Source organism: Theropithecus gelada, chromosome 6 (genome assembly GCF_003255815.1).
Source record: "Theropithecus gelada isolate Dixy chromosome 6, Tgel_1.0, whole genome shotgun sequence".
Taxonomy (NCBI): domain Eukaryota; kingdom Metazoa; phylum Chordata; class Mammalia; order Primates; family Cercopithecidae; genus Theropithecus; species Theropithecus gelada.
Window position 1 is genome coordinate 43,408,150 of NC_037673.1, and position 27,108 is coordinate 43,435,257.

The 27,108-nt window shown below is 39.8% G+C and overlaps 1 protein-coding gene across 3 annotated transcripts in view; it reads right to left on the reverse strand.

Moving 5' to 3' along the window:
* The window catches only part of PAIP1 (poly(A) binding protein interacting protein 1), a 32,157-nt gene extending 7,782 nt beyond the window's left edge, over window positions 1-24,375 (reverse strand). The window contains exons 1-9 of one of the 3 annotated variants that reach the window (XM_025387477.1): window positions 23,248-23,814; window positions 22,485-22,654; window positions 13,748-13,933; window positions 9,336-9,448; window positions 4,997-5,108; window positions 2,908-3,033; window positions 1,627-1,733; window positions 952-1,069; window positions 36-90 (exon numbers count right to left, since the gene is read on the reverse strand). In XM_025387477.1, the coding sequence (XP_025243262.1) occupies window positions 36-90; window positions 952-1,069; window positions 1,627-1,733; window positions 2,908-3,033; window positions 4,997-5,108; window positions 9,336-9,448; window positions 13,748-13,933; window positions 22,485-22,654; window positions 23,248-23,515 (1,255 nt within the window). In that variant the 5' untranslated portion in view covers window positions 23,516-23,814. Of the gene's footprint in view, window positions 1-35; window positions 91-951; window positions 1,070-1,626; window positions 1,734-2,907; window positions 3,034-4,996; window positions 5,109-9,335; window positions 9,449-13,747; window positions 13,934-22,484; window positions 22,655-23,247; window positions 23,847-24,016 lie in introns of those variants that run through there. The other 2 variants (XM_025387479.1, XM_025387478.1) reach the window with 2 other exon arrangements.
* Between the last annotated feature and the right edge of the window lie 2,733 nt (window positions 24,376-27,108).

A 27,108-nucleotide genomic window follows, 5' to 3' on the forward strand; every position in this document is an offset into this window, starting at 1 on the left:
AACTGGGAGGAGGGAATGACTGTGAGACAACATACCTGGATCAGCTGCAGTGAAAGGAACACCATCAGATGTATAAAATGTTGGTTCGTTCTAGGATGAATCAAAGTGATAAAAATACGTAATCATTTCAGAATAGATTTTTATAAGTACAATAATGAAGCATGGCTGATATCACTCATCTGCACCTGATAATGCAAGAACAAGCAAAAGAACCTAACTTCCTAGTAGCCATTTTCATTTCACTGAGAAAGTCTATGGTTTTCAGATTTCCATTCTATTATCTTAATTTCTTGTGGTTCTAACGGTGCTGTCTATTGTCTTTCAGTGAACTGTTCTGTTGCCTGGGCTGCTGTGCAATGGCATGATTTCAGCTCACCACCACCTCTGCCTCCTGGCTTCAAGCAATTCTCCTGCCTCAGCCTCCCGAGTAGCTGGGATTACAGGCGTGTGCGCCACCATGCCCAGCTAATTTTGTATTTTTAGTAGAGACGGGGTTTCTCCATGTTGGTCAGGCTGGTCTCGAACTCCTGACCTCAGGTGATCTGCCTGCCTCGGCCTCCCAAAGTGCTGGGATTAAAGGTGTGAGCCACCACGCCTGGCCAACCATTTTTATTTTATTTTTCTTTACTACAACATGCAAAGTAAAAGTCTGAGATGCAGGTCCTTGGTTATGAATTCTCTGGAAAAGCTGCTTCCTGGCATCCCTGTGCTCAAGTCCAAGCCTTGTCAATCTCTCTTGCCACTGGATATATCTTTCTCTAGTCCACCCTTTCACTGGAGAATTCTAGGTCTCTTCTCTTTTTTACCCAGTCTGATGGTTGCCAAGTCACTCAAAGCCAGTGAAGACAGTTATTAGGCACTGAATTCTGAGAACAGCTTTATGTAGATCTTCTAATTTCCAAAACTGAATTCAAGCAATAAGCAAAACTTAAAATACAAACAGTGGCATACCATAAAGTAGTTAGGATCATTTTCTGGTGTTGCTTCTCTATATGTTGAAGTTGCATGGACTCTACCCCAGTTACTTGACCGGAGTTCTACAAGCTTCAAGAGCATCTGTTTCACATCTCTGTAGAAAACAGTTGAAAATGAGTTAGTGTATCCACCATAAGGGCTGTCAGACCCTAAAATATCTCAAATGCCTAAAACTTTATTTTCTTAATTTAACATGTACATCTGAGGCCTTGACTTTCTAGACATTTCCTATATGACAAAAATTCATTTAAAAAAACAGCCTTGAATTATGTTCCATGTAACTATAACTATATGGACCTTAAAGGCAGTGGCTATCCTTCAAACAACATTTTTATGTCTCCTACTCTACTTACAGTAGTACTTTTATTTGTTGGACAGTTAATATCTGGATTTTGTTTTTCATTTAATTCATATTTTAACATAAGAAAATTAGCTTTTTCAATTTCTAAGCAAAAATGTCTGACATGTCTATCACAAAAATGTCTAGTGAGCAGAAGCTATAGGTAAAATATTATTCCTTTAAAGAAAGTATTTTTCCATATCCATTAGCCATCAACTACCCTGCTGAAGTACAGCAAATTAAAAAACAATCTCCAAAGAAAAAGCAAGACATTGAGATGTACTGGCTATTTACATTACTTCTTTTCCTACCTACTGCAGTTTGCATCTAGAACAACATTTTCAATTCTCTGAATAATTTCTTCCATATCCATCTTTCCTTTTTCCTTCCAAGCATCTTCCAAAACTGATCCTGTCAACTAAAAAAGCAGGTGTCAGTAAAATAAGAAATTCCATAGCGTATTACAGAAATTCTAAAAAGATATCAGTAACAGTTCAAGCATTCCCTAAACAAGATGAATTTAGCGAGTTTAATATTCCTAATTCTTGTCTATCATCTAATATTCAGTGATCTCTATGCCCTCTGTATTTCTCTTCACTGAGAGAATCTAAAAAAATAAACGATAGCAGAACTTTAATCATGGGTTTTATGTCAATGACTTTTATATTCCCTGTATGACTAAGATAGGCTATTAGATTTTAATGAACATATCACTTTTTTGAAATATACAACATGCAACATAGAAGCTTTGAATTAAAAAAAAACACACAAACACACATTTCATCAGGAAATAAATGAGTTAAGAATTTAAACAGGTAATCTATAGAAAGTAATAAGCAAATGGCTAATAAACATGAAGAAATGCTTAGAATCATCTATGACAAAACAAAAACCAAGATTGACTATATCCATCACTATAAGGATGTAGAAAGAGATGTACTCATTCTGCTGATGGGGCTATACTCTGGTTCAGCATTTGGAAGGCAAATTAGCCACTACTTGTCGTAAAGTACATATGCTCATCGACTCACCAAATCTGTTTAAGAATTTAACCTACAAAAGTATCTGCACATATAAAGACAAGAGGAAATATTACAAGCAATGTTGTAGTGGCTAAACTGAAGATAATCCAAATATTCATCAATAAACATTGATAAATGTTATGGAATGAATAAACAATGCATATGCATATGACAGAATACTAGGAAGTTATTCAATAAAAGATACCTCTTTTATTGTGTGTGCCATGGAAAAATTTAAGATGTTTCATTAGGTGGCAAAAACAAAAAAAAGCCAAAACAGAGTAAGATCTTATTTAATAAGAGCACATATACAGAGATAAGAAGGGAAGAAGACAGAATTTGCAAATGGAAATGGTGTAAAGGACTTCCATTTTTCACTTCTGAACTTGCTTCATATATTACATAGTAAGTATATCTTGCTTTTCCAAAATAATTGGAAAAAAGTAAAATGTCAATATTTACCTTAAAGTAATAATAACTTAATCTTAAATTCATTTGAATACTATACAGACTTCCCTTCCTCTAAATCATAATAGGTAAATTAGTTAAATAATTAAAAAAAAAACCTACCTTCAATAATTTTACTGCACAAATTAAATTGTCATCCATAGGATTAGAAAAGAGGGCATTCAGCAATTCTCGAAGACCAACCTGAAGAATATCTGCTCTTGTAACCTGTCCATTTGTTCCCTTGATCTTTTGGGACCAAAAAAAAAAAAAAAAAAGAGAGAAAAAAACAAAAGGAATGATGCCAAAATATAATACAGATACATAAATGAACAAGGCGTTGGCAAAATAAGTGTTTTAGCTAAATGACAAAAGTCATCGGAATACACTCTGATATCTTCACAGACTTAGAATTACTTTATATGTAACTAAGACCTCTAATAAAACTGGTAAGCTATGGGTAAAATTTAATATCCATTTATCACAGAGTCAGCATAATTTAAGGCCACTTTGATGTTACTGCTTCATAAAGCTTTCTCTAGTTTGTTCAACTACCACTTTTTTTGAACACACAGCATTTTATTCTGCTTTTAAAATATTTTAAAATATTCTATTTTGCATCAGAGTGGTATATGTATCTTGTATCACTGGGTAGAAGAATTTTAGGTGCAGGAACTAAACCTTATCTTTACATCCCCCATAGACCTAGCATCATTATCTCCATATAGAAAATGCTCAACAGTATTCTTATTTTAGACTGCTGTTCATATTTTGGCTTAAACTAAAATTAGACTGAAAAAGAACATGGCATAAGATTTTCAAAAAACTAAGTCCACCTGTGATAAAAAGGCATAGTAAGGCTCTGGACTGGACATAGACCTTTTAGATACAATGACTGAGATGCACATTTGATAGATTCACATCATCTTATGATGTTTCTGATATTATGGCATTTATGATCTTAGGTTCTCAAATCAGAGTATAAGAAGGTATAAGCTTATATCTGAGATTCACTAATTTAAAAAATCAAGCAGAGGCTGGGCGTGGTGGCTCATGCCTGTAATCCCAGCACTCCGGGAGGCTGAGGTGGGCAGCACCTGAGGTCAGGAGTTTGAGACCCGCCTGGCCAACATGGTGAAATCCCAACTCTATTAAAAATATAAACATCAGCCAGGCGTGGTGTTACGTGCCTGTAATCCCAGCTGCTCAGAAGGCTGAAGCAGGAGAACCACTTGAACCTGGGAGGTGGAGGTTGTAGTGAGCCGAGATCACGTCACTGCACTCCAGCCTGTGCAACAGAGCGAGACTCTGTCCCCGCCAAAAAAAAAAAAAAAAAAAAAAAATTCAAGCAAATCCATTACACAGTAATAATGCTGTGCTGAATGCAGCACTTCTATTGCCTACCAACAAGCATATACTTAAGTATACCACCCAAATTTATAAAAACGTTTAGCTGTAGACTTTGTACAAATGCATTTTTATGTGGAAGATTAATATATAAAATAGGACAAAAAATAACTATTCTTAGGGGTTGGGGGATTGGGGAGATGTTGGTCAAAGGACACAAAATTTCAGTTAGGGGGAATACGTTCAAGAGATCTCTTGTACATCATGATGACTATAGTTAACAATATATTGTATACATGAAAACTGCTAAAAATTTTAAGTGTTCTTAACAAAAAAAGAGTAAAATAATGCATATGTTAAATAGCTTGATTTAGCCATTCTATGATGTATACATATATCAAAGTGTTGTGTACCATAATTTGTCAATTAAAAAAATAAATATTTTTTAAAAAACTATTTGGGTGAATTAGAGTGAAAACCCTAGTCTCTCTTTTCACTCAGAGTTCTGCAGAGTAAATTGCTTTGAACCACCATCTGAAAGTCAACATACTAAACGTATTAACATATAAGATGCAAGAATTCAAAAAGGTATTACTGTTGATATCTCAAGAACTTAAATTTGCATGTAAACCACAGCTTCCTAAAGCATGCAGACTTTTACCTCAGTAATTATTTCCCAACATCCTGCCCATGAGCAAATGTTATGGACAGACGGTCCAGTAAACATAGGTGCTGAAACATGTTTTCTTTCCTCCTTCATTTCACTCTTCAGGTTGTAAAAATACAATATGAACACAAATTCCTCATTGAGATCAACTTATGTTCTCAGGCCTTGTTAGTACTTAACAAAAGAAAAACTTCTTACCTCCAGGTTAAGATAAAGTTCTCCCAGAAAGAGTACAAATGCATGAAATCGTTTTCGAGTAACTTCATCCCCTTTTGCAGCTTGATCTTTAACTTCATATTCAGTGCGACATCTAATTAAAGACATATCTTTTATAATCTCACATTGCTTTGCTTTTTAAATAGTCAAACAAGATAACCATTTGTCAGTTTGGTTGTCCACAGCCAAGAGGCAAGGACAATGTCCCAATGCTCTTTCTACAATAAAGAAACTGCTTATTGAAGAGGCTAGATTATACACCATGTTTTTGTACTAAGACTCCCAGTTTGAAAAAACTGACAGTTTTATTTTCAACTATTTTTATCAAATTTGTAATATGTTTAAGCAACACACGTATAATCAGATTCAGAGCATACTGGCAGCACCAAAGAAGGGAGAGGGAGCCTCACCTTATTTGTCTTACAGGTTTTTTACTAAGCAAGCACTGATTTTACATGTCTCTGTAAATTTTTTTTATACTACAACTTTGAAAAGGATCTTTAAATACAGACAGACAAACACACACACACGCACACAGCCTCCAATTGAAAATAAAATGAATTAAGTCCGTTATTCTTGTAATTTCCATTATACGTATCAGAGAAGTATTCATGTGAGGAAAAAATTCCCCCATTAAAACCACAATTAGAAAGCACCAGACTTGTTCTCTATTTCCAATGAGACTGACAGCTTCAAATAACTGATTTTTCCTTGCTCTGTTTGCCCCTGACTTGACCCATTTGCTTCACACAGATGACAAAAAGAAGAAATCCTCTTCTTGGAGCTTATTGTCAGTCATAGTTCCTACAAGGTAACTAAACTAGGCACAATAACCCTGTCACTGCCTTCATAAGTGAATTACGGTGTCAGATATTGTTACTAAAATAGATTTTAAAACTGGACTGTAAAAGTTTATCATTTTGTTATTAAGTATTTTTAATCTTTATTGATAAGGTGAGAAAACTCTGGGAAAGTAACTTGTTTTATAAAACTGGTTTTGACAGTTTTCCTTTTAAAGACAAAGGGAAAAGCTATGGGTACTGAATGGTTTCCATGCAGCCAGTTTAGGTTGACTTTGTAAAAAATTTTTAATAAAGAAAAAATAAACTACCTCTTGTTCAGTAATTGACTCTGGGTCAGTTTGTCAACCACGAAACCCCAGCACAGCTTACTGTGCTTATGTGGCCAATTCCAATGTTTTCAAGGTATATTAACTGAGCAACATCTTCTGTTTGAGTCAAACGTGGTAAGATATTTGTTATCTTGTACATATTAAATTCCTCAGAAAAAAGTTGGGATATTTATAGATAGTACATTCTGGTTAATAATGGAAGAGATCTGTTAATTAATGCCAAATCAGTTATGTAAAAACACCTGTTGGCTGCTTTTCTTTCTGTTACAACTTTGTTGGCAAGAGTTGATGAAATAACTTTTTTCATAAAATGCTATGACAGATTGTACGTTAGGAAACAATTATGTACATGCATACATAAATACCTACATAATTGACTAGGTGACAAGTCAAACGTTTTAAGCTAAAGATTTTCAATTATAAAAGAAATGTACGTTTATTTTGGAAATGTTAAAACAGAAAAAGTATAAAGAACAAAGTCACCTGTAATACCACTAAAAACAAGAGATAACTGCTGTGAAGGTAACTTCCATTCCATCTTTTTCAAAGTATGTGTATATATATATATATATATTTTTTTTTTTGAGACGGAGTCTGGCTCTGTGGCCCAGGCTGGAGTGCAGTGGCCGGATCTCAGCTCACTGCAAGCTCCGCCTCCTGGGTTTACGCCATTCTCCTGCCTCAGCCTCCCGAGTAGCTGGGACTACAGGCGCCCGCCACCTCGCCCGGCTCGTTTTCTGTATTTTTTTTAGTAGAGACGGGGTTTCACTGTGTTAGCCAGGATGGTCTCGATCTCCTGACCTCGTGATCCGCCCGTCTTGGCCTCCCAAAGTGCTGGGATTACAGGCTTGAGCCACCGCGCCCGGCCATGTATATATTTTTTAAAGAGGTAGCAGAATTATGCTCTGCTTTCTTTACATTATTATCTTTGACAGGATTACAGTACTATAGAAGCACATATGGTGGGTAACAGTCAACGAGAATAGAAGAGTGGGTCTCAATCATAGCTATACAGTAGAATCACTTGGGAAGCTTTAAAAAATCATGCCCTAGCTCCACGTCATCTAATTACACCAGAATTTCAAATGGTTCAGACAGGATCTCGGCTTTAAGTATTCAGGTAACTCTAAGGCACAGCGGCGGGTGAGAAGCACTGAAAAACATGAGTGAGCATTCCTGGCGTCCCACCACCTACAAGTACCCACTTTGAATCTTTACAGAAGCTACAATTTGTGTTTCTTTAAGTATGGTTAGATATCTTTTTATAACTTTGTCATCTGTATTTTTCGAAACTGTTTTGGGCCATTCCAAGTATTTTCACTATTATTATTATTATTTTTGAGACGGAGTCTGGCTCTGTCACCCAGGCTGGAGTGCAGTGGCGCGATCTCGGCTCACTGCAACCTCCGACTCCCAGGTTCACGCCTTTCTCCTCCTCAGTCTCCTGTGTAGCTGGGCCACAGGTGCCCGCCACTACGCCCAGCTAATATATATAGTACTTTTAGTTTTTTTTTTTTTCTGTATTTTTAGTAGAGACGGGGTTTCACCATATTAGCCAGGATGGCCTGAATCTCCTGATCTCGTGATCCACCCGCCTCGGCCTCCCAAAGTGCTGGGATTACAGGTGTGAGCCACTGCGCCCGGCCTATCATTTCACTTTTAAGTCTCTGACATATTTGGGATTTTAGCACAGAGAGTGACACAGGAACTCATCTTTTTTTTCCCAAATGACTATCCAGTTATGCTACCAGCACAATTTATCTTTTTATCAACAACTTGAATTTTCAAAGGTCTCTGGGGTCTACTTCTAGAATCTTTATTCTGTTCCACTGCAGTTTAACCACACAATGGAATGCTTTGCAACCATTAAAAGTAACTTAAAAAAAACTAATGGACAAACTATAATAAACTTGAAGATAACCTTGTTATTGAAGACATCAAATTATAAGAAAACTAGTTTTCCCTAAATTAGCTTATAAATTGAGTATTATCTCCAAAATATCTAACATATACTAACAAGACTTGTGTAATTTCAAATACTGATTCTAAAGTTCATTGGACGAAACAAGCATAGCAAAGAATATTCGACAGGCTGGGCATGGTGGCTCATGCCTGTAATTCCAGCACTTTGAGAGGCTGAGGTGGATGAATACTTGAGGTCAGGAGTTCGAGACCAGCCTGGCCAACACGGTGAACCCCATCTCTACTAAAAATACAAAAATTAGCTGGGCATGGTGGTATGCACTTATCATCCTAGCTACTCGGGAGGCTGAGGCACGAGAATCGCTTGAGTCTCGGAGGTAGAGGTTGCAGTGAGCCAAGATTGAGCCACTGCACTCCAGCCTGGGTGACAGAGCATGACTCGGTCTCGGGGGGGGGGGGGGGGATCCAGAAAAAAAAAAAAAAAAAAATTACCCCAAAGAGTTTTTAAAAAATTATAGCTTTTGGCGGGGGGGGGGTGGCTCACATCTGTAATCCCAGTACTTGGGGAGGACAAGGCGGGTGGATCACCTGAGGTCAGGAGTTTGAGACCAGCCTGACCAACATGGTGAAACCCCATCTCTACTAAAAATACAAAAATTAGCTGGGCATGGTGGCAGGTGCCTGTAGCCCCAGCTACTGGGTAGGCTGAAGCAGAATTATCACTTGAACCTGGGAGGCAGAGGTTGCAGTGAGCTGAGATCGTGCCACTGCACTCCAGGCTGGGAGACAAAGTGAGACTCTGTCAAAAAAAAAAAAAAAAAAAGAAAAGCTTTTTAATAGCGATTGTATGGTAATAAAAAGGAACAGAATAAGTGATAAATGGAATGAAAATCCAGAATCAAAACCCAAATAATGCAGTGTGATAAAAGTGGCAGTTCAAATCAATAAGGAAAAATGGATTATTCATTTTTACTCTAATCTAAATAAAATTAAATCCTTATTCAAACCAAAGCTACCACAGTAATAACAATTACATAGGTGTTTATTTTTAAGATCTTGGAAAAGGAAGACCTTTCTAAACACAAATCAAATTCACAGACCATTACAGAAAAAAGACTGGTATACTGAACTATAAACTTCAAATATAATGCACATGAGAATGGGCTGCCCTATTCTTTCCTGCAGCTTTCTATAATATATGGTCTGAGGAATGGTTAAATTCTAGTATATTTAGTAGTTTTCCTTTAATTTCACATTTACACTCACCTTTGAAGTAGCAATTGGCGGAAGTTGCCACTCTGTGGGCTAATTGTCAGATGATGGGACAGGTAATTACACAGGCGAGCTCCCATATAAGAGAAATTTGGGATAGACGTGGCCTTTTAAAAAGAAGAAAAGTGTCATATGACATAGGTACATCATTATTAATGCAAATCCTTAACAGCAACATTCTAAAGAGAAAAAAATTGACTCACCAAACTGACCATATATACAAGCCTTCTGTCATTGTTAAGCTTAAGGAAATTAAGTTCACTTTCCCTCCCAACCTTACAGCAAGAACCACAATAACTCCAAAAAAAAAAAAAAAAAAAAAAGAAAAAAACCCATCAGTTACCTGAGGCTACCAGAAAGCAAAGAGACAATGTCTCCTGTGCTAACCCATTTTTTTTTTTGCAGAAAATCTGTACATGGCTGCAACTGCACAGTGACAATTATGAATGAGAATATTGCCCAATTGTTGAGCAGTGGGGCTTCTTGAGGCAGGAAAGCACAGACTTTAGTGTTTGGCAGTCCAGGACAAGATTCCCTGGCATTCTTCTTCATGACTTTGGATATCAATAAACCTTTCTGAGCTTCAGTTAGACTTTAAAGAGGTGATTAATGGTACCTGGCACAAGAAACTGACACTTAAAGAACACTCCAAGAATGATTGGGTAAAGAGGAAATGAAAACAGCTAAGCTACTTAAAAAAAGAAAAAAAAAAAAAGACAGTAAGAAAACACTACACATCAAAGATTGTGTGATATAACTGAAGCAGTGTTCAGCAAGTTTAATAGCAATTTCTAAAGAATAGTGGAGAATATAGTTTACAATCTAATATAAGGTAAGAAAACACACATTAAAAGGTTAAGAAGCCAGGGACAGTGGCTCATGCCTGTAATCCTAGTACTCTGGAAGGCCAAGGTCAGAGGATCACTTGAGGCCATGAGTTTAAGACCAGTCTAGTCAACACAGTGTGACTACCATCTCTAAACTTTTAAAAATTAGCTGGGTAGGGTAGCATGCACTGTAGTCCCAGCTACACTGGAGGCTGAGGTGGAATGATCACTTGAGTGCAGGAGTTCAAGGCTGCAGTGAGCTGTGGTCACGCCACTGCACTCTAGTGTGCATGACAAAACAAAGCCCCGTCTTTAAAAAAAAAAAAAAAAAAAAAAAGAAGAAAGAAAAAAAGAAAAAGTTACGGGATTTGGCCACAAAGGTAATCGAACATAGAATCGAGATCTAACAAATGTCCTGCTGCCCCTCTGACCCTATGTTGGGTCTACTTAGTAATTTTTATTTCTAATTATTTCCTTGCTCACATGGGGCCAGTACATGTCACATTAAGGGAGAAAGAGTGATTTCTCCTGACATCATGTATGTTTAGCTGGTACCCAAGACTTAAAGTTCATACTTACACTTTTCCCATTATTGGCACTGCATGTTTTCCTTTAGCTTCTTTTTAATGTTATAACACCTGATTTAAAGACAAGTTCCACAAGGCTTGTCATTCAAGTTTCCTGCTTCCCTACTTACACACCAGTTTTACTCCCAAAGACAACCACTTTTGACTCCTTCAGCTAAAAATATTTTAACCCGCGTTATCTCCACACTACATACTTTTTCAGTTTAGATGTTTTAGCTTTTTTATTTCTTACTGCAACTGGAGCATCCCTAGTTCAAAAATCCAAAATCCTCCAAAATCAGAAAATGCGAGTGCCCACATAATGCCAAAAAAAGTGGAAAATTCCACACCTGACCTCATGTGACAGGTCAGTCAAAACACAGGTGTACAACACATAATTTACTCAGCATCCCCAAAGGAAAAAAGACCCTGTCAACCCCCTTCAGCTGTAATATACTTAGGTATCCTCCCTGAGGTGTCTCATTATATACTGTATATGCTAAATCTACAAAAATCCAACATCTGAAACACTTGAAATCCCAAGCATTTCAGATAAGGGATACTCGACTTATAATTTCCCATCATGGAAGATGAGCTTTTAGCTTTCACTCTGCTTAATTTCACCCCACTCTACTGTTTCCTACTATCACAGTATGGTTATGATTTTATTCATTTGCTGTGTTTTCATTTATAGCTGAATCTTGCATTACACTGCTTTTACCTTTTTTCTGCACAACTTTGTTTTCCCTAGACTCAGTTTTTCCTACATTTTTATATTCTTCTCATTGATTTATCCCTAAACTCACTAGTCTGTAAATTTCTTCTCATATCTTACAGCAGATGTGCTCATCTTATTACGTCTTTCCTAGAGTCTTCCGACCTAGTCCAGTGAAGCCTGGCTGCTTCAGACCTACTATGCATGCCATTGTTTTGAGATCTCCTTTGAACCATCATCTGGACAGCTCACTTAGTCTCTCCTGTAAAGTTCCTTTTCCTAGTTCCCATGTCTTCATCCATGGCATAATTCCTCTTTTTGACAGAGTACCTCCTTTGTTAATTTCATAAGAAGGGTTACAACAAAATTTCAAACTGGCTGGTCAGTGTAAAAAGATCTAGATGGTCTAACTTTTTAGATTCTCAAGCAATCCTTTTAGTCTCATTCCATCCTTATTCTAGAACCTTTTAGGTTTTGCACTGCAAATCAGCTTTACCACCACTGGCTTGGATCTGCCAAGTCAGGTACCACTCACCCACCTGCTTTCTAGTCTTCAAAACTAGTGCTTTTTTTTCCCTCTTCTCTGTCCTTATGTGCCTTTTAAATATCCCCATAGTGTCATTTTAGTGGTGTTTGGGAGATATCAAAGCTGAATGTGTGTTTAATCTGTCATCTTTTATAATACGTCCTTGTTGTTAGTTGCTATGAGTACATTTCCATAAATTACCTCAATGAAACTTAGCAGCTATTGATAAACCTATGCATCATTGATCATAGAGTATTAAAACATTAAGTATATTGACTACATATTTGACAATCAGAGAAATAGTTGAAGCTTATCAGGTTACTGACCCTTTGGTCCAGCCCTGAATAAGTATAATGCAGACTACTGAGTAACTGAAACTGAATAGTGGAGGAAGCCAGAAAGGCAACAAGAAATAAATATATTTGTTTCATTTTCTTATCTCATATTCCTTTTCAATCCATTTATCGGCAAAAAGCAGAAATGAGAACAAATCGTGCAGTTCTGTCTTCCTAACAGCTCAGGTACTTCCTCAAACCTGACAGTTGGCTAGGTAGTCTTGGGGTCCAGTAACCATCCAGAATAACTTGGAAAAGCAGCTAAATGAAACATTAGGATAGAAAATAATCATTAATTTGCATTATAATCTCCCTTCCATATATTCCAAATTTGAGTTGCTCTTGTAGCAATGAATTAAAGAACCTAAAGTTTACATTTCTGATCATGGCCCATTTTTTTTGACCAGTCTCACACTAAGTTTTTGTTAAGCCAGTGTTGTCTACTGTATTTTTCACTTTTAAAATAGCATTAATGAGGCCAGGTGTGGCTCATGTCTATAATTCCAGCATTTTGGGAGACCAAGGCAAGCTGATCACTTGAGGTCATGAGTTCGAGACCAGCCTGGTCAACATGGTGGAACCCTGTCTCTATCAAAAATACAAAAATTAGCTGGGCATGGTGGTGCACACCTGTAATCTCAGCTACTTGGGAGGCTGAGGCAGGAGAATCGCTTGAACCCAGGAGATGGAGGTTGCAGGGAGCTGAGATTGCATCACTGCACTCCAGCCTGGGAGAGAGGGCAAGGCTCCATATCAAAAAAAAAAAAAAAAAGTGTTAATATGTTAATGACCAATACACTGGGATCAAAACTAAATGTTGTATAATGAAATAATTTCAATTGACTAAATTAGATTTTCAAGGAATTAAGATGAAATCCTTAAATTTTAAAAGAAAGCAAAGACAAGTAGAAATGTTAAGACTCAAGACAGGACGTTTTATGGTCTGGCTTTCTTTTTTTAAAGACTTATTTATGAGGCAAGCAAATTCTCTTAATTCTTTTCCTCCCTTACTCTAATACTACTATTCAATTCAACACAAAGCGGAAAAGAATTGCAGTCTTTTCTGGTACTGCTAATCTCAGAGCCTGCAAAACAAGGGGCAGGGTTTGCTTGGGTGGGTGGCACTTATGTAGCCTTCCTTTTCAGTGCCCATATCACCTTCTATACTACACTGCCTGTATAGAGCTTTGGCCAAACAGGTGAATACTGCCTATAGAACCTTGACTACACAGGTGAACTTGCAATCCAGTCTGGCTCTGCCCTTCAATCCCTAACTACAGGAATTTTATACAAGACAGACTTAGAACTCCCAGAAACTATAAAGAGTTAAGTGTGGAGGCAGGTGATCATGAATCTAGTCTCCCTCAAGGAGTAGCCACTATCCTTGGGCTTCAAGGAAGCTATCTGAAGGTCATTTCATGCTATAAGCCAACATACCTGTTGATAGATGAGTTCCACAAGTTCTTGCAAAGCGTCATCTGTTGTAACGCAACCATTCAGGGTCTCTGCAAACTGTTCAATTTCAGTTTCAAAACTGCCAGGCTGTTCTGTAAGATGATTCAAAAAGTCCTGAACATATTCTGACAGAGTAGGATAATCCTCACAACCATCCTCATAGGATTCCTATGGATCAAAAATGAAAAAAAAATTTTAATCTATGCAACTGGCTGAAACACACAAAGTGCTATGTCTCTAGCACAAATGCTTTTTTAAAGATCCTTCACATGATAAAAATTTACGTTCGTCAATGAAATTGTCAATTGAGCTATTTTTCTTCCTTGCCTAAAAGCTTAAATGTTATAATATTAACAGCAGAAAGGTTCTGTTTAGCCGAATAGGGAATTGTCTTCTCATTCTGGGTCAACTTCTAAGACGGCTGAGAAATAAAGTTTAAACCAATATATCAGTACAGTGCCAATACAAAAATTAAGAATCTGATCTATTTACGAATGAAATAAGATCTAGGATTTGCTTCAAAATGGAAGGACAAGTATGGACTAGGGATATAAAAACAAGAATGGCCACATGTAGCTTACTGTTGAGGCCATGAGGATTCATTATACCAAATACTCTGTATTTCTGCAGATGTTTGACAACTTTTTTATTGGGGGGGAAAAAAAACAAAAACCTAGTAAGTTTTATCATCTGTTAATCCCCAAGGGCAAAGAAATGCACAAAGTTGCTCGAGTAACTAAAATTTCATTATGGTGTAAATGGAAGGAGATCTTTTGGCTGCTATATCCAGGTTTCTAACAAAACCTTGATAGCAGCAGTAGTTTCTAGCTAATGTGGTTTCCACCACTGTCACCTCTGGCAGTTCCCAACCTTTTCATTAATGGCAGGAGGCTGAGTGGGTGAGTTTTACAAAAGATAATAGACTTGGGCAGCAACTTTCACATCTCAATGCCTGGAATACCACCCAAAGCGCTTTAAACTTTACCAAACAGTTAAAATCTAATAATAACTATATTGCTTGATGAAATTTAACCTTCTCCAAACAGAGTCAAATGAAAAGTCACATAGGCCGGACGCGGCGGTGGCTAAAGCCTGTAATCCCAGCACTTTGGGAGGCCGAGACGGGCGGATCACGAGGTCAGGAGATTGCGACCATCCTGGCTAACACGGTGAAACCCCGTCTCTACTAAAAAATACAAAACTAGCCGGGCGAGGTGGCGGGCTCCTGTAGTCCCAGCTACTTGGGAGGCTGAGGCAGGAGAATGGCGTAAACCCGGGGGGCGGAGATTGCAGTGAGCTGAGATCTGGCCACTGCACTCCAGCCTGGGCGACAGAGTGAGACTCTGTCTCAAAAAAAAAAAAAAAAAAAAAAAACCAGAAAAGTCACATAAAAAAGTTACGACTACAAAACAGAAGCATTTTGTGAAGGGGTTAAGTTCTAAAGTCAGTGAGTGCATAGAGGAAAAAAAAAAGTCCTATGTGGTCAAAACACCCTTAGAAACGCTCCACGTTGGAGAAAGTCTTTTTTTTTTTTTTTTGAGACAGAGTCTTGTTCTGTCGCCCAGGCTGGAGTGCAGTGGTGTGATCTTGGCTCACTGCAACCTCCACCTTCCGGGTTCAAGCTATTCTTGTACCTCAGCCTCCCAAGTAACTGGGATTACAGGCATGTGCCACCATGCCCAGCTAATTTTTGTATTTTTAGTAGAGACAGGGTTTCACCATGTTGGCCAGGCTGGTCTCGAACTCCTGACTTCAGGTGTCGCCCACCTCGGCCTCTCAAAGTGCTGGGATTACAGGCGTGAGCCACCGCACCTGGCCCAGGACACGGTCTTAGGAGAAAGACTAACACTGCCAATTGTCCAGTTGTTCCTCTACTGTTGGTGCTTGGTATGGTTTTGGCTGTGTCCCCACCTGAATCTCAACTTGAATTGTATCTCCCAGAATTCCCATGTGTTAGTGCAAGAAACCCAGGGGGGAGGTGATTGAATCAATGGGGCCAGTCTTTCCCGTGCTATTCTTGTCATAGTGAGTAAGTCTCAAGATATCTGATGGGTTTATCAGGGGTGTCTGCTTTTGCTTTTTTCTCATTTTTCTCTTGGTGCTGCATGTCAGATGTGCCTTTCACCTCCGCTATGATTCTGAGACTTCCCCAGACTTGTGGAACTGTAAGTCCAAATAAACTTCTTTTTCTTCCCAGTCTCGGGTATGTCTCTGTCAGCAGCATGAAAACGGACCATTATAGTGCTACTACTTCAAATGACCACCATTTGGAGGTCATGTTGTACACTTTTTATGTATCCTTATTTTTTGTTTTATTTATTTTGAGATGGAGTCTCGCTCTGTCACCCAGGCTGGAGTACAGTGGCAAGATCTTGGCTCACTGCAACCTCTGCCTCCCAGGTTCAAGCGATTCTCCTGCCTCAGCCTCCCGGAGTAACTGGGACTACAGGAATGCACCACGAGGCCCAGCTAATTTTTTTTTCATTTTTAGTAGAGATGGGGTTTCACCAGTTGATCAGGATGGTCTCAAACTCCTGACCTCAAATGATCCACCCACCTTGGCCTCCCAAAGCACTGGGATTACAGGTAAGAGTCACTATGCCCGGCCTATGTATCTTTAGAGACTGAAGGGATACTTAGCAAAAGTTGCATGTACTATGAGAGGCACTCAGGAAGTAAAACCAGCTGTAGAAATAGCAGATTCATGTGCCTTTTTCATTCACGTATAGTGTTCATTGAATAGAAGGATATATAAACTCTAATACATTAAATTTTGGTCACACATTGGAACCCAAGTTAAACACTCTACTATAATAGGAGATATTAATATTGATGAAATTATTTACTAATCATAGATATTATAGCTATGACTGTGAGGATTAAGTGAATTAATCAAATTTGCCTAGACTGGTGAAGATCACATAGTAAAGCACAAAGTGCTCAACAAATGAATTACATTTTAAATTTCTAGGAGAATACTGAGTCATATTCCAAACGCAAAAACCATATATTCATACATAAATGGGCTAAAGTATAAAAAGCATCCAAAAAGAATGATACAAAGCTGTATTTCTTGGCACCTAGGATGGTACTCCAATTAATAAGCTAATAGGCACCAGCTGCATATAAGATATGTGATAGACACCATAAGGGCTTTGCCTGCCTCTTGTTTAACCTACAAAATTTTGAGGTAAGCATTATTATCCTCCCTTCACAGAAGAAACAGGCACAGAGTAGTTAAGTCACTTTGGTTATTCATTCAAAATGGTGTGGCTGCTGAGTGTCTACTAAGTGCTAAAGACTGTCTTGGGGATGGGATACTGCCATGACATGAATAAAGCAGACAAGGCTCAGGCTCTCCTCTCATGGAGCTTATCGCCCATGATGGAAGACGTATTTAGAAGTTGAAATATACTACAAAAAATAAAATAAAATAAAATAAAAATAAATGAATAAAAAGCAAAAAGCCAAGGAAAGATTCTTAGAGTTAATATATAAACTGAGAAAGAAAAAAAGATCCAGCCATACAAATATTTAAGGAAAGACATTCTCTGTCTTTCTAAGGGCACAAAAAGCACACAGGCCCCAAGGAGGCCTAATAGCTTTGAAAAACAAAGACAATAGAATACAGAAGCTAAGGAAGGGTGGTAACTAATAAGGTCAATGAGGCAGATAAGGAGAGAGATCTTAGAGGGCTTTGGGGGCCAAATTAAGGAAACTGGCTCTTAAGGGAGTAGGAAAAACAGGATGGGGGAGAGGGTTTGAGCAAGGAAGGACCATGTACCAACTTAAGTGACTGTGCATGGTCACAAAACTAGTTAGAATTGGGGGCAGAACAAAGCCTATACTTTTAACTTCTATGTGAAACTCAAATGACAAAAGCTTAAAACTCAATTTTGACTTTATGTACAAAGATGTTCATTGCCAAAAAATCCATGTAACAATCCATTAACAAGGAATTGGTTAAATACATTATCATGTATCTGTATAATGGAATATCACATAGCCATTTAAGAAAACAAGAGACAACAGTACTTACCTCTAGAGTGAGAAAATGTTCCCATTATAAATATTGACACTATAAAATTGTGAAAGCAGTTAGGCATAATTGTACACATTCATATACTTAATGTTAACTACATACATGTGGGAATTTCATGACTAAAAACTAGTCTTAAGTTTTTGATATACAGTTGTTAGTTTTATAGACTTGTAGTATCCTACCACTATTAATGACAAGGAATAGGAGAAAGGCAAAGGTAGGGGTCCCAGCTGAAGGTACTAATTTCCTGTTTCCATCAAATGTCATTCTTTGTGGCAAAAATGCTGCTTAGAACACTGATTTGCAGTCCTTTTTTTTTTTTTTTTTAAATCAACAGAACTCTCTTAAGAAAATGTAAAATCTGATAAGTAAAAGAAGAAAGTACAACTGCTCTGAATATAGCAGAACAGAGGATCCAGAGCCTGCCATTTTAAGCAAAAAAGGAGGGATAGAGTATTTGGAACAGACAGGCACTCCAATGTGTTTGAATCAAAGCCTGCATTACTTCTCTAGCACCAGATTTTTTAAAGCCACAAATTTCTTCAGTCTTCAATGTGGAATCAAATGGCTTCCAAACAGGGATATTTTCAAGTTTTATTTTTCTTAGAATTCTATGGGAGATTGGGAGCAATATCAATTAGAAAATGTACTTTTTCATGGTAGGTACTCTATATACATTGTCAAGAGATGAGAACCTATTACAAAACAGTGGGAAAAAAACAAAACTGATCAGACACTACAGAGAGTGAATACAGTCAAGACTACTTTAGCTAGCTGGATTGAACTAAGGCAAGGGTGTGCAGGAGAGGTGAGTCAATATGCCACCCAGTTCTTAGTGTAAGCAGCTAGTTAGAAAGAAGAGATTCGCATGAGATAATTTTTATACTGTGTATAGATTTTATACTTGCATTTGAATGTGAGGTCCTCAGGAAGTGGTCAAACAAATGAAAATGTATGCCTAGAGTTCAAAGGAAGAATAAGATGCCAGGGTTATTAGCACATAAGTGATAGATTCTAGGGAATAGGTGGGATTAGCAAAGGAGGTAATAAAATGGAAGAAAGACCATCACCAACAGTCATCTGAGGGGAAAAGGAATGATCTGCAAATTGGGAGGATAAAGAAAGTACTGCCACAGAAGCCAAAGAGGTAGGGGAGAAGAGGTGCTCACAACAACAAATGCTACAGAATAAATTCATAGGTTGAAATCTGGAAGAGGATAATCATTGCGGAGTCTTGGGAATGAAGGAGATTATGCTCAGAGAGAAAAAAGAACAAAATTAATACCTTAAATACTTAGTTCTTATAAAAATGAGAGGGAGCTTCTGATAGACTAAAAAGGTACCTTTGCACCTAGCACAGGACCTGGCACATGGGGACTTATAAACTGAATAGATCCTACTGTGCTTAAAGTTTTAAAATGAGATTTAGGAGGATAAATTTAAAAATCGGAAGAACATCAGTCACAAAAATAGTATCAATATAATTAGGGAGATCAGACTGCAGAGGTTTGAACAGTGAGAGACAGTGAATAATTTTACCTATTGGAGAATGATACTACTGCAAGGCAGAAGAAAAACTGGGAAGTAACTTGAAGAGGGATTCTCTTAGAAAAAAAGCTCGTTTTGCAGGGGAGGGAGGGAACTTCTGTCTCTTAATCAATGCTTTATGAATTCCTATGTTAAATTTTTGGCTCTGGTAAGTGAACTGTGATGAAATATTCAAGGCATAATGGTTTGTCTGAGAAGAAACAATGGCCAGGAATAAATGGATATAGCAACTCACTGATAAGAAGGCATGGAAAGTAGGAAATTCTAGCAGCAGGATTAGAGGAAGAACTGAAGATAAAAAGGCTTGGTGCCTTGAAGGAGTTAAGAAAGCACAGCAGGCCGGGCGCGGTGGCTCAAGCCTGTAATCCCAGCACTTTGGGAGGCCGAGACGGGCGGATCACGAGGTCAGGAGATCGAGACCATCCTGGCTAACCCGGTGAAACCCTGTCTCTACTAAAAAAATACAAAAAACTAGCCGGGCGAGGTGGCGGGCGCCTGTAGTCCCAGCTACTCGGGAGGCTGAGGCAGGAGAATGGCATAAACCCGGGAGGCAGAGCTTGCAGTGAGCTGAGATCCGGCCACTGCACTCCAGCCTGGGCGACAGAGCGAGACTCCGTCTCAAAAAAAAAAAAAAAAAAAAAGGCACAGCAGAAGACTACCATAAAGGCTGTTAGAAAAAGGATACCAGGAAACAGATTTTCATGTGTAGAACAAAAGCAGACTCAATAAATGTCTGGAAACTGAGACAGGAGACTACTAGAACAGAGACTCCATGAAGACGGGAATTTCTGTCCATTTTGTTTGTTGCTATATCACCAGTGCTTGACTCATGATAAGTACTTGACTATTTGTTGAACGAGTGAGTGAACGTAGCTAACTTTGGATTATGGCCACCACTAGAATACATTTACTTTGCAACAAGAGCTCATCCTAAGAGTCAGGGGGAAAAAAGGATTCTGCTGTCCTGTGGCTAATTGGATTGAGAAAAACTTTTTTAGCCTTAACTATGAGTGAAGATTAGGGTAAACTAGTAAGGCTAGAGAATATACCAGAATAGGGGTAGTAAGCCTGAATGCCTGTAGAATTCAGGTAGATTACAAATGAATGAAATAAGCCAGAAAGCAAATTAGAGCTCACAGACTCCATCTAAAGAGAATGCCTCTACTCAGCTACAACCAATTTTTGCTGTATCACAATGCCAGTCCACTAAGGCCAGATTTTATGATTCAAGTTTCTAATATCTAATTTAGGTATTGGTAATTAATTAAAACAACTAAAAGAAAAAACAAACCCATTCAGGGCCAGAGAAGACACCTGCAGGCCACACAGGTTTCCAGGTGCCAGGCTGCAATCTGTTTTGGCAAATTGAGCACAGGAGGTGCTCATCTATAAGAGGATGGCAAGGAATGCCTAAAGGATGCAGTGGCTCAAAGTAAGTGGACTAACATTACTTTATATACTGCTCTACAGCCCCAAAGTCACTTGAACCATGTAAAAATAGTTGATACACGATTGTTACAAACACACCCCTGTATACCTCCATCACAAAATAGCCCAAGTCAATAGGGAAGAAAATAAATGGGAACCTGCTTGTGGCTGCTAGAACAAGCATCCTTAAGAGTTTATTCAACTACTTATAGCGCTCTAATGGTTCTTCTCCTCTGTGAGCTAAATACAATTTTCTGGCAAGTCTCAAGATGCTCTCATTCCTGCCTCACACGATAGATGGCCTTTTTCACCCTGTATCAATTGCTTTTCCTGCTATATCTTTTTCTTTCCAATCCCAAACCTTTTTCCTATACAGTGTAAGAATCATGGAGTATCTAAAACATGGAACATAGCTTTTCTATACTTTTACTGTAAAATATGGAAGGAGAACCAAAAAGAGGTAATGAAAAAGGTGTGCCATTATCAGTTATAAGAGAAATACAAATTAAAACCACAAGTAGATACTATACGCCCACCAGAAAGGTTAAACTTAAATAGAAAATACCAAGTGTCGTCCAGGAAGTCGAGCAACTGGAAATCATACACTACTCAGAATGTACAGGGGAACAATCTCTGGAAAACTACATGGCAGTCTCTACTAAAGCTGGCTACCCTAAGTCCCAGCAACTCCACTCCTTGGTATATACCAAACAGAAATAAAGGCATACAGCCAGCAAGACACAGAATGTGCCCTATTCATAATAACCCAAGAGTGAAAGCTACCAACGTTCGTCAGACAAATGGGATATATTCATGCAATGGAATGTTATAAAAATAAGTCACCTCCAATTATATGCTACAATATGGAGTAATCTTGATACTGAGTGAAAGTGAGAAAGAAAATATTCTATATAACTTCATTTATATAAACTTTGAACACAGGCAAAACTACCCAAAGAAGTTAAAACAGTGGTTATACTTGGACATCAGAACAACTGGAAGGAGACAGAGGGGGTTTTTGGGATGTTGATAATGTTCTATTTCCTGACTGTGATGCTGGTTAGTTGAGTGTTCACTCTATGAAACTGAGCTAACACTTAAGTACAGTATTGTCTGCTATACTTCAATAAAACTAAGAAGATATGAAAGACAGGACTTAAGCTAAAGTATCATTAATCATTTCTTCAATGATTCCCTCCCACTTCTCTACAATTAATCCCTATGCATTTACTCATCTGGGTTTATCCAGTACAACAAATTCCTTTCTACATATTCCAACTGTGCTTTGTACGACTATTTAAGAAAAGTGACTATGTTTTAAAGTTGTTATATAAGTTACAAAGAAAAACTGAAAGTTTAAACGTTCTTTATACCTATGTAAATACTTTATCACAACCCCGTAGGACATTTCTGCATACAATAATTAGGACCAAAACTATGTCTATTTTAACATAATGGAATAATCACTAGAAACAAGAACACAGATGTGTACTCTCAAGCTTACATTCTAATACCTTGAATATAACTACAAAATATATTCCTGAATCAGCTTTGCTTCATTCTGAGTTCAATAATTCAAAACATTCACAATAAAAAAATTTTTTAGGTGTAGTACAGAAAGCACAAACATACTCTGATTAACAAATAATCACATTATTCCAGTAAATTAACCCAGAGTTGTAGGAAAAAGGGGGTACTTACTGTGTAATTGGAAGAATAACCTGAAGGGTAAAATTCAGGGGCATTCACAGACAGCTTAGACATTAATACAGGGGCTACAACCACCTGGGGCTTAGCCATTGCTGACTCCGAGTTCTGCTGTGGGATTTTATCCTGTGAACTAGGTGGAGCTCTCAGGGGCCTCGTTTGCTCTGAGAAAGAAAAAAACCGGGCGTTAGATGCTGGCGTTAGATGCTTTCTTTCCTTTGTACAACAACTTGCTATATACTGAAAAACCATCTGAAAAGCGTCTGTTTTTAAGAGTTAAATAGGAACCGTCATGAAATTTATGGTTATCGCCGAGATGTGTACAGACAGCCTACAAAAAGGAACAATAGACTTGCTGTGACTCATTTATGGGCATACCTGCCTCTAAATGCGTGCTTGGGAGCTTTTTTCCCCTCTGTCTTTTTAAAGGGATCGGTGGAAAAGAGGTGGTTGGTTGCTAGGGTCTCGCTTTAGAGGGCTGCTGAGGGGAGGCGATTTTTACTTCCTCCCGCCCGGGACGGCGAACTCCGAGACCGCGCACCCGGCCCCTCCCCCAGCCGGGCGCACAAAGGATTCCAGCAGACACCTTCCAAACCCGGTTCCGGGCCTGTCCCTACCCGGTCACGCGGCCCTCTCGGGGAATGCTTTCGGGGAACCGGGGGTGGGGACCGCAGACAACGTCGGGCCTCGGCACGCGTGGAAGGCCGTGGGGAAGCGTTCGCCAAGGAGGACTGGGGCCCTTAGAGCTGCTCCGTACCTGGGAGCGCCCCGGGCCGGGAAGGCCGCTGGGGGCTGACGGGGACCTCGCACTGGGCCCCTGGCGGCGGGGCCGTCCTGGGCTGGCGCAGCGGCGGTGGCTGCAGGAAGCCCGGGGCTTTGGGTTGCGGCGGCGGCTGGTGCCGCGCCCGCTCAGCAGGCCCCGCTCCGTTCGGGAAACCGCCGCCCTCAGGCCCGCCCCCTCCGCGGCCCAGGCCCCGGCTCCGGCCCCGACCAGCACCTGGGGCCCGATCGAAACCGTCCGACATGCTCCTCCTCCTCCGCCTCCTCCTCCAGGGGCCGCTGCCGCTGCGCTCGCGATAGGACGCGGGGGGAAGGCGCCGCGGGTCGGCTGTAGCCGCCGCGCCTCACTCGGGCCTCATGGAGGAGGAGGGCGGCGGGCCCGGCTTGGCGGCTTGGCGGCCCGGCTGCTCGGTGCTTCTGGCTGAGCGGACAGCAGGCCGAGCACCCGCCACTCCAGAGCGCCCGCCCCCCGAGGCTACCCTCGGCTTTCCAATTCTCCCCCAAAACCCGGCTCCCCGCCTTCGGCGCGGCAGGGGCGCAGGCGGGTCACAGCGGCCCCCTGCGGCCCGGAGGCCCGGGACGCGCCCGCGCGGCTCCTCCCGTTCGCGGCTGGCGGGACCCCAAGCCCTGCAGGCCGCCCGCCGAGTGGCGTCTCGGCCACCGGTCGGCCCGCAGCCAGGCTCGGGCAGGGGCATCTGGGTTCCTGGGGCCAGGCTGGGGGTATGAGGGGTGAGGGGGACGCTTACCACAGGCAGGCCCGACCTACTCGGTAGTTCTCAGGAGAGACGTGCGAGACTGACAGTTGACGCCCGGAAAATAAAAACACGGGGGGAGGGGGCGTGGACCCTGCGCCAGGGTTCGCTGGCGCACAGGTGTGTTCAGCGACTCGGCTCCGACCGAGACCCGCGGACTGCTGAGGACTGGTCCCTGGGAGACTGCCACCTGCTCTGTTAGCATCGGGGGAAGGGAGTAGAAACGGAATCAAAATATGTGTCCCCCCCTTTTTAATTCACACTAGGTGTTTACCGCAGTAGGTCACACCTACGTTTAACAAGCTTCGTTCTCTCTGCTTTAATCTTCCCCTCCAGAAATTTCAAGAAAATGTGCTACCTTTCAATGTAACTCTCCCCTCTTTTTCATCTTATATCAGTGCTGTCCAATGAAAATATAATGCGAGCCACAAATGCAAACCACTTATGTAATTTTACATTTTCGAGAAGCCACATTAAATGAGTGAAAAGAAACAGGTGAGGCCAGGCGCGGTGGCTCACGCCTGTAATCCCAGCACTTTCGCAGGCCGAGGCGGGCGGATCATCTGAGGCAGGGAGTTGGAGACGAGCCTGACCAACATGGAGAAACCCTGTCTCTACTAAAAATACAAAATTAGCCGGGCGTGGTGGCACATGCCTGTAAATCCTAGCTATTCGGGAGGCTGAGGCAGGAGAATCGCTTGAATGCAGGAGGCAGAGGTTGCAGTGAGCCGAGATCGTACCATTGTACTCCAGCCTGGGCAGTAAGAGCGAAACTCCGTCTCAAAAAAGCAAAAACAACAACAACAACAAAAACCCAGGTGAAATTAATTTAAATTTACTTAATCCATTATGTTCAAAATGGTATTTTAATATGTGATTTAAAATATTAAATATTTTCTCTGTTTTTTAGATACTAGTTGGAATCCAGTGTATATTTTACACTTACGGCACATCTTAGTCAGGATTGGCACATTTCAAGGGTTCAAGAGCCACATGTGGCTAGTGGCTACTGCGTTGCACAGCACAATTCTAGACTTTATTAATATGTAAATTGTTGTTTTTGTCAGACCTAACAGTGTTAATGCCAACGAAAGGATGGATGAACATGAGTAACGACAAGGAAGGAAAAATTGATTTCCTTACTGTTGGATTGATCCATCTCCACAAATTCTGATTTTAGCCTTGTGTTGTAAGCAGGGTTTCATGTTTTTCTATCTTTTCATCTTAAAAATCATTTCAATTAGGAACACAAACTTTTGTTAACCATTTTCTCTTCTGATTAATAAAGAAAACAATGTTTTCCCCTAAATGAATAAGAAAATGGCTTTACCGAGGGCAATCATGAATAAATGATTCATGCTATTGATGTTAGGCAAAAATAATGAAGTCAGGGAAGGAAGCCAGCAGTACGTGTGGCTCTTCAGTGTAGGGAAAGTATAGGATTCAGTCTGCCAGAGCTTAGCTGGGATTCCAGCCTTGCCTATTACTGGCTGTGTGATTTTGAATAAGTAAGGGGTTTAGCTTCTCTGAGCCTCACTTTCCTCATCTGTAAAATAATAACTGTATTGTAACACTGAGCATATATTACAGACAAGATTACAATTTTAAAAATTACAATTTTAACATTTTAAAATTCATTATTGTATGTGGTCACCAGTCACTTCTTGTCTGGACTTTTCTATCATATAGGAAAGACCCATAAACTATGCTAGAAAACTAACAGTGAGTTATGCTCCACTGAAGTAGATGCCCCAATTCTGTCCCAAGCTTTTGTTTGCACTCACCACCTTTTCACTTCCCCTTAAAACCTTTATGATGAATAGCACCTTTTCTAACACCTGGGACTTTCCTATGTGAAGATAAGGCCATTACTGCATCCATGGTGATGTCATGACATCTTCACACCCTCTTGTTAGGAAAGTTAGGTAAGATATCCTTTGCCTCCTCTGTATTTGTTACTGTATAACTTTTGCCCTATTCTTATAATGTGTGGATGGTGGACTTGGAGATAACATGAATGGATTTTGCATCATGATAAAAATATCTAATATTTGTTATGCGTCAGTCACCTTTCAAGAGCTTTTATCATTTTATTTTATCCTCATATCCTGTGAAATAGACATTCCAATATCTTCATTTTACAGAAAAGGTGCCAAGATACCACAAGGGCTCAGATCCATCTTGGGACTGTTTTAGAGCTAACTGGCAGGTATTGCAAAATGCATACACAGAAACACATGAACGTGTGAGTACCATGTGGACCTCCCTAAAGAGAATCATCAGAGTGCTCATCATCCACATGTATGCCTTTCTTATTTATTTATGGTGAAAGGAGAGTAGAACTAAATTTGGACAGGTTGGAAAATATGTTGTAATATGGGAAAAGGACCTGCTGTGAACTATGAAAAAAATATGTTTCCTTAAACTGTACTTGAAAGCCTTTCTCCAGTAAGACTTCCCAAGCTGCCTAATCTTAGATTCTCTCCCTTGTGATAAGTGTACCCTGGGAAAAGTGTCTTAGTAGTTAGCATGCCAGATTGTTATTGTTAGTATTTGGTTTATTTAAATGTCTCCTTCCCTACACTAGCCCTCTGAATACAGAGGATGCCTTTTAATCCTTTAGGTCCTAACCCAGTACTTAGTCCATTATAAGCTTTTAACAGAAACAGGACTCACCTGCAATGGTCCTGCCTTTCCTTAGGTCACCAGTCTAGTGATGGTAAAAAAAAAAAAAAAAAAAAAGACTGATTTTTAGAACTTGTTGACCTCAGGATCATCATTAGACCTTGTGGGAGTAGACAGTGCAGCCTTTCAAGGCCAGCTACCAAGAGAAAATTTTCATAAATATGCAAGAGGAAATATTTGCAAACCACATGGTATAGTTTGTATATTTGACCCTCCAAGCCTCGTGTTGAAACTTGATCCTGAATGTTGGAGGTGGGGCCTAATGGGAGGTGTTTGGGTCATGGTGGCAGATTCCTCATGAATGGCATGGTGCCATTCTCACAGTAATGAATGACTTATGGTTTTACTAGTTCCCAAGGAGTTTCCTCAAGAGCTGGTTGTTGAAGAGAGCCTGGCACCCT